The sequence below is a fragment of the Priapulus caudatus genome, unplaced genomic scaffold (genome assembly GCF_000485595.1).
Source record: "Priapulus caudatus unplaced genomic scaffold, Priapulus_caudatus-5.0.1 Scaffold535, whole genome shotgun sequence".
Taxonomy (NCBI): domain Eukaryota; kingdom Metazoa; phylum Priapulida; class Priapulimorpha; order Priapulimorphida; family Priapulidae; genus Priapulus; species Priapulus caudatus.
The window spans coordinates 275854-283860 of NW_014577596.1; the positions used below are offsets into that span (position 1 = coordinate 275854).

An 8007-nucleotide genomic window follows, 5' to 3' on the forward strand; every position below is an offset into this window, starting at 1 on the left:
CCTGGGGAGAACCCTGAATGATAATTATATACTTATATGATATCTATGGTACTCAACTACTGATGTATCCTGAGTTGTACGAAGGGGGCACTGCATGCAGTTTGCACCCATGAGTGCGTAAATCATGTGCGTAAGCAGCATCACGAGGTGTCGAGTTGTAGAAGGCATGTCATGACATGAGCCTGAAATACGCAAAATTTCAAATAGCAAAAAGGCAAAACAAGGTCCGACTCCAAGTACAGTTTCATCGTGGATCAAACACATTTTTTGTATTTATTTATTATAGTTTTATTTAACGCCGCGGGTGTTACCCAGAGCCACAGGCACTTCCGGCCAACAAATGAGTTGATTCAAGAGGGTACCAGGGACAGGGCTCTCAAGGACAAGGGGTAGCTTTAAAGGATTGACCCTAATTTTGTATGGTCTGATGCTATTTTACTTTCTAGAATACTATAGCATCAGATTATAAAAATTTCTTACACATTGGTGTATGCAAGCTGTTACAGTGTTCATGTGCATCAGTCACCAGCAGTACTAGTCCCAATGGAACCTTTAGCAAAGCGGAAGTGTGTGGATCCAAGTTTGGAAGATGCAAGTTTAGCAAGTGCAGACCATCCGCTTGGTGATATGGCACTGGCGGACAACCGGGCAAGTGCTGCTGTCATGGTTGATGAAGCCATAACATGTGCACACCCATACACGACAACGACGAATGAATCGTCACCTTTATCTGCAGACATCGATGACAACACAATTATTTGTGACAAAAATCTCAAAGCGACATTGCAAGACGACACACTTGCCCCAACGTCTCCTTTGAATCCCGATCACATCAAGGTTGAGCAAAAATCCATAGAATGCGTGCAAGAGCCTGTTTTACAAACAGTAATCACAGGAGCTGATCAGTCTGTTGGGGCACCACCTGCAGGTTTAAGTAACACACACGTCAACATCGAAATCAGCAAGAGTACCTCTCTGGTACAATCCACAAGGCCCCTACCAGATGACAATGGTAGTGGTGGCCAACTCAGCGTGCAGATAGAGAGGATTCCAGTGAAATCCCTTCCCGACATCGAAGTCAGTGAGGGTACCTCTGTGGTACAATCCACAAGGCCTCTACCAGATGACAATGGTAGTGGTGGCCAGCTCAGAGTGCAGATAGAGAGGAGTCCAGTGAAATCCCTTCCAAAACCAATAGGGAAGAAGTATGGAAAGAGCATTGCTTGTTTCCTTGACAACCTGCGCAGTGTCGATAGGGCGGAGTCTAGCGATGACTCGGAAGATGAGGTCAGGTCAGATGCGTCGGACAAAGAGCTGTCTGTGAGCGAAACACAAGAACGTGTGTGTGGGGATCTTATGAAGGAGGAGGGCGACGACTTGTCTCACACAGAACACAGGTAAATCATTATTGTGGGGCTCAATCACATGTGTTTGAAATTGTGCTGGAATATTATGAGTGATTACAAATGGAAGATCAGGTACCAATAGGTGTTCCTTAGTAAACTGATGACATGCTAACTGGTTTTCCAATGGTACCAAATTCCTAATTGGTACTCTGCCTCGTGGGTACTTAATGTGTGTGGCAAGTGTTTTATTTCACTCTAGGTGTCAGCACATGTATACATATTTCAGTATTTCAAATTGACGTTATTACTATTTTGTTTTCAGCAAGCCCATCAGAGTTCTGGAATTTACATGTGAACCCCACCAGGTGGCAGGTGCATGGCAAGAATTTTCATCGACGAAGACAAATAACTATCTCAAGGGTTGCAAGTGGTAATCATGGGCCGTTCAATATAGTAGCTGTACTACTACCACTATACTATCGAAGTTATACAGAACTATGAATGTAGAGGATGGCTGCTGAATCATAATCCCTAGCTGCAGCTCATCATCACATAGTGACAAAGAGCGGTAGTGTTCATGAGTTTTCCTATTTTCCAGGGCACCTGATGGGAGTTGCATTCTGACGAACAGCGAAGATCATGTCCTGCGATTGTTCAACCTTCCAGAGCAGCTCATGATGGGCTCGCCACCAAGCGAGGACATCCCAGAGATGGTATCGATATGTAGTTATGAGCAATGAAACTCAACCTGTTGGTTAAGTACGGATCGAAACACCAAGCCCAGTATACAATTGCATGTAATTGTGCACTAACAGTAGATACATGTTCATGGATTGTTTATGATATATTAACTTAATGATGATCCATTATCACAGTTGTGCATGCACTCATGTTGAGATTGTAACCACACTTCTTTTTTCAGCACTCGGCATTATTTGTGAAGGAGACAGACTTGGTCTATGATTACTGCTGGTATCCCATGATGCACTCCATGGATCCAGCCAGCTGCTGGTGAGTTGAACTCATGGGTTTCTGCATGCAATGACAGCTGTATAGATTGTAGATGTGGGTACGGTGTCGATCTTAGTTAGAACTTGCTTTGGTAGAAGAGCAGTTTTGACGCAAAATTACTGGTGGTCTGCTTGAATGGATGTTTAAAGTTATCATTGGTTAATATTACAGCGTTTTGGATAGTGGTGCATTATTCTTTCTCATGTAAGTGTGTAAAGAATCGAGCCTTTGATATCCTTGCCACCAGTTTTGCGACCAGTTGCCGTGACAACCCAATTCACATGTGGGATGCGTTCAGCGGTGGGCTCCGATGCACTTACAGGGCATACGATCATGTAGTAAGTATGGGTGTGTGTGTGTGCATCAGCCCTGAGGACAACAATAATAACAGTCACAGCAGCAGTAACAACAACAACAACAACAACAACAACAACAACAACAACAACAACAACAATAGCAATAAGAACAATAGCAACAATAACAAATGCAAGATAGCAGCAAATTCGTAGTTGGATAAGCATTCGGTGAAATGCTACGAATGCACGGTGAAAGGACGATTTTTCAATAGTAGTTTTTTCATCTCACAGGATGAGATAGCTCCAGCTTACAGCCTCGCATTCACCCTCGATGGCAGCCACCTGTACAGCGGATTCAACAAGATGGTCAGATGTTTCGACGTGACGCGACCAGGGCGAGACTGCGAGAAGATTCCTACACACAGTGAGCGGTCATGTTACCCTCCCTGTCGCATCTTTCTTACCTACCTATTGCACGTTACCCTATGTTCCTATGCACAGGCAAGTTTGGATTTGGATCATCAGGGAACGTGCATGGATGTAACCAACCGTGGAATGTTACTACATGTTTGCAACATCTGTTTCATATCAGCATTGCAGCTATAATGCCGACCATGCAATCATCATAGGTGTGCGGCATCAGAATTACTGTGTGAGGAGTTAAGGATACTCTCCTTAGGCAAAGGTTTTAGGCAAAATTTTACCGATTTTTCATTTTCAATTTTATTCAATGGCTAACACTATGTGCCAGCTTCGTACATACTCATTTCTTCATATAACGGTACATGTGAAATGTCAGAGCGATTTGATTGCCCGCGCACATGTGTAGTAAGCAGCGGCTGACGTCATGATGACGTCAGAGACATGATACAACCACGATATTCAATAAGCTAGTATCATTCAGCGTCAACCCTGCTACAGCTGTCATTATGTCGTTATGTCATTATGTCGTTATTACATGTATTCATGTACATTCATGTACATCTGCTAGTGATCCAACAAGTATCCCATGCCCAAAATAGTTCTAACACCTCGCAACACACCTTAAGGCCAAGACACACTGCAGCGACAGCGACCGACCGTAACGACAAACGACAAAGTCGCGGCGACTGGCGCAGCCACACTGCAGCGACAACGACCGACCGTAACGACAAACGACAAAGTCGCGGCGACTGGCGCAGCCACACTGCAGCGACAACGACCGACCGTAACGACAAAGTTCACCCAGCACTCACCACAGTGCCACTCATAAGCAAACGGCAAAAAACTCCTGCTGCTGCTTTTAAATAAATTGCTGTAAATACGCTCTATGTATAACGAGAATATAATAAAGTAATATATACGCAGTATATTATACGAACGTAAACAATAATCATGTCTGATGGCTGACCGTAGCCTTGCACGTTTTGGTTAGATGGGTTCGCGGCCCCACTGTTTCACGCCGGTCGTCGTCGCGTCAGTGTGCAATGGCTCATAGGAAACAATAGTTTCTAATTTTCTGAAAAGTCGTTTGTCGTTACGGTCGGTCGTTGTCACTGCAGTGTGGCTTGGCCTTTACTGTAGTGCTGTACAAGGCGCGCGTTTGTTGACATATTAGCTTTGTGACGTCAGGATGAGCGGAGTTTGCGCGTTCTGCGATGGTAACCTCAGAATTTCTCAAAATTTCTCAAGGTGCATGGAACATTTTACCAATTTAGTGGTGTCAGTTAGTCATGGATATGTCGCAGTAAGTATTAACAGTATATATTTCACATACGTTCACCCATTTTTCACACAGGCGGTCACTCATTGTGAAAAATAGAAAAACGATCATTTCTCCGTTTCGATTTCTGACATAGTAGCCAATGTATAATGGATATTTCTCTGTGATTACAACTCGGATTAATTTAATTTTACACTTGTAACATATTGTTGTAAAGAAGTGCGTCAGGGATTGTTATTAAGTGCCTTGTATACTTATGTATTATATACAGTATATGTATATATTTGTATCCTCACTCTTTCTGGTAGTTGAGAAATGTCCAAAATACCATTTTTACATAAAAATTCAAAATTTGTGTGGTAACATAATTAGGTGCTGGAAATTTCATGAAATTTTTTGGCTTGAGCATAGAGATATATCTCCTCTATAAATAAAACAAGTGATTGATTCGATTCAGTCGCCAATAAACGTTTATTCTTCACTAGAGCAATACCCGTGCAAAAGGTGGAGAGTATTCTTAACATATGAGACAGGTGCAATGCATGCATGGAAACAGCTCACTGACTCTCTGCAATTCCACGAGTGGTTTCTCGCACTTGCAAATTTGCCTGTGCATAGAACATTGTCCAGTTAAGGAGGTGAAAACTGCCTGCAGTATTCTCTGCAGGAGTAGAATGTAGTTAGTACCTAACATGAGCATGATTTAGCCTCATTGCTATGCATAGCTGGATGCATAGTTTACAGCTAGCAGTTGTGTTGTAAAACCATCTGTGAGATCATATACTTGAACTCATTATCTCGTCAGGTAAGAAAACGCCTGGTCAGCCCGGCATCATCTCGTGTCTCGCGATGAGCCCACTAGGGGGCGTCTTTGCTGCGGGATCCTACTCAAAGACAGTAGCTCTGTACAGCCTCGATGGCCGTTCACTGATAAGCTGCGTACAGCGCCATCTGGGGGGAGTCACGCACATGGTGTTCTCACCCGATGGCAACAGGCTCTACTCGGGAGGCAGGAATGTGAGTTATCTGTACATCCGCCAGCTTTGATCCATCCCTAAGTCGCATGTCAGCCATATTTGATCGAGCCCACGCTCGTGTGTCTGCCGTGAATCACAACACCCTACATCCTCGCGGTAATGTTACTCTAACACTGCCATGAAAACTTGTTAGTAATTATTAATGATCAATTAAAGCAATGAAAAGATCATCACTATTAGGTTTATATAGTGCTCTTATGATTAGTGTTGGCTGAACACAGTGAAAGCAATGGAAGACAACTTGATGCTTACCCTCCTTCCCCCTTGTTTGGTACCGGCGCACTATCCTCCATCTCTTTTCCCTTGCTCACTCCTGCATGCAAGACCAGTACATCATCTCTCCCTCCCCTCCTCCTGCTAGCTCAATCATGCCATCCAACTTCCCACCCTCGCGTGTGTCGGTGTCATAATTCTGACACGCTTATATGCGTAGGATCCAGAAATACTGTGCTGGGACGTGCGCAGCCCTGAGCAGGTTCTGTTCTCCGTGCAGCGCAAGGTTAGGACCAATCAGCGCTTCTACTTCGACCTAGATGCGTAAGTCCACTTAACCTCTCTTCTACTCATGTTGTTACTGCTCCCACACCCGCATGAAACATTTTCTCACTCCGTGTCTCTCTCTCCACCAATATGAAAAGTTTACTCGGACTATGTATGCTTTCCCACCTTTAATAAACATTTTGACACTCTCAAAGTGTCTCTTTCTCCGCCAATATAAAGAGTCAACTTATTTTAGGCCTGCCTTCCCACCCATATGAAACATCTCACTTTATGTCTGCCTCCCCGCATGTAACACATCTACTCACTTGGTGTGTCTCTCCCTTGCCGTTGTGCCCCCGCCAAGTGTCTACTCAGTTGGTACTCTCTTCATTCATATAGAGTCTAATCTCTCACTCCCCACCTATATAAAACGTCTACTCACTGTCTCCTTTTGCACCCATATGAAAAGTCTAGTTTGTCTTTCTCCCCACCTATATAAACAATACTCGTTAATATATATTATCATCATATTATACTCACTATAATATAACGTAACACAACTGGTCTACTTAACAATCTCCTGAGGTGTTGACATAGCGGCTCTGAGTGCAAATTTATGTGTTAACCACGATAGCACGTGCTGACGTGCTGCCACCTGTTGTATTAATTTGTGTTTTGCGGCACACAGCTCGGGGCGCTACCTAGTGTCTGGCTGCCAGCAGACGGCCTGCGTGTGGGACACTCACCAGGTGTCGCCACTTCTGTACCGAGCTCGCAGCGAGGGCGAGATGCTCTCACCGACGGTGGTGTTCAAGGCACATGGGGACTCCGTTAATGGAATCAGGTACATCCGAGTATTTACTGATTTAGCTGATCGGTCGGGAAAATCCGTGCATACGAGTATAATCTGTAATGTCAATTAATCATTGTTATTATATGATACGATATTGAGTGGCAGGGAGCCTCATACAGAATCAGATAACATAACGTCATTAAATAAAATGATAACATAATTTCGTTAATTTCATATAGAATAATATCAAGAGTAGATAATAACACTAGAGTGAGACACCCGATTCTCGCCTTTTTAACCGATTTTTCTCATCAAAATTTGCCACCAATAAAGAAGCGATCCCGCATTTTTAACCGATTTTTCTCATCAAAATTTGCCACCAATAAAGAAGCAAGTGTATACGTTCCTCAGCTTATTATGACCACTAATCACTCACCTTCGTGGTACTGATATTCGTTTACATATATTTGCTAGCGTATTGCTGTAAATCGTAATCTTGCACGAGCTGAATTCGCACGATTTACCGCTATTCTGTTAGGTGTTAAGACAACTTGCGAAGCTGTAGTGGCGCCAATATTTAGCAACGGACGGTTTCCAAATCATTCGTGCCCCGATAGGGGTTTAATGTACTTGATTACCTGCGCGTGCGTAATGTGATACTTACTGCAAACTACTACAGAGAATATTGTTATTATTGTATTATTACTTATGGAAGATAGTATGTCAATTTCTTGTGTTGCGATCACAATAACTGAGCGCGTCTCGCGGTTCCTCACAAGATCAAAATTTGTAATTTAGATTGTCTCTCAACCCTATCGGGGCACGAATGATTTGGAAACCGTCCGTTGCTAAATATTGGCGCCACTATAGCTTCAGAAATTGTCTTGACAGGTCACAACAATAGCGCCATTTTAGCGGTAAATTGATCGAATTCAGCTCGTGCAAGATTACGATTTACAGCAATACGCTAGCAAATATATGTAAACGAATATCAGTACCATGAAGGTGAGTGATTAGTGGTCATAATAAGCTGAGGAACGTATACACTTGCTTCTTTATTGGTGGCAAATTTTGATGAGAAAAATCGGTTGAAAATGCGGGAATCGGGTGTCTCACTCTTGTGTTATTATCTACTCTTGACGTAATGTATTGCCGCCGCCTTTCATCCTGACTTTACAATGAGGTTCTATCATCTCATTATATATAACCATTCATATGATGATCTAATCGCTATACTTCTCTCGAAGAGACTTCTTCGAGGAGAGTGTAAGTCTCTCTCTCTCTCTCTCTCTCTCTCTCTCTCTCTCTCTCTCTCCCCCTCTCACTCTCACTCTCCCTCTCA

The 8007-nt window shown here is 43.3% G+C and overlaps 1 protein-coding gene across 3 annotated transcripts in view; it reads left to right on the top strand.

The window, feature by feature from the left end:
• Positions 1-8007, top strand: part of LOC106811406 (telomerase Cajal body protein 1-like) — a 13211-nt gene that overhangs the window by 2221 nt on the left and 2983 nt on the right. For 2 of the 3 annotated variants that reach the window (XM_014814993.1, XM_014814994.1), the window contains exons 2-10: positions 498-1397; positions 1669-1776; positions 1945-2059; positions 2269-2357; positions 2605-2695; positions 2945-3077; positions 5161-5372; positions 5826-5929; positions 6561-6716. In XM_014814993.1, the coding sequence (XP_014670479.1) occupies positions 544-1397; positions 1669-1776; positions 1945-2059; positions 2269-2357; positions 2605-2695; positions 2945-3077; positions 5161-5372; positions 5826-5929; positions 6561-6716 (1862 nt within the window). In that variant the 5' untranslated portion in view covers positions 498-543. Of the gene's footprint in view, positions 1-492; positions 1398-1668; positions 1777-1944; positions 2060-2268; positions 2358-2604; positions 2696-2944; positions 3078-5160; positions 5373-5825; positions 5930-6560; positions 6717-8007 lie in introns of all 3 variants that reach the window. The other variant, XM_014814992.1, reaches the window with a different exon arrangement.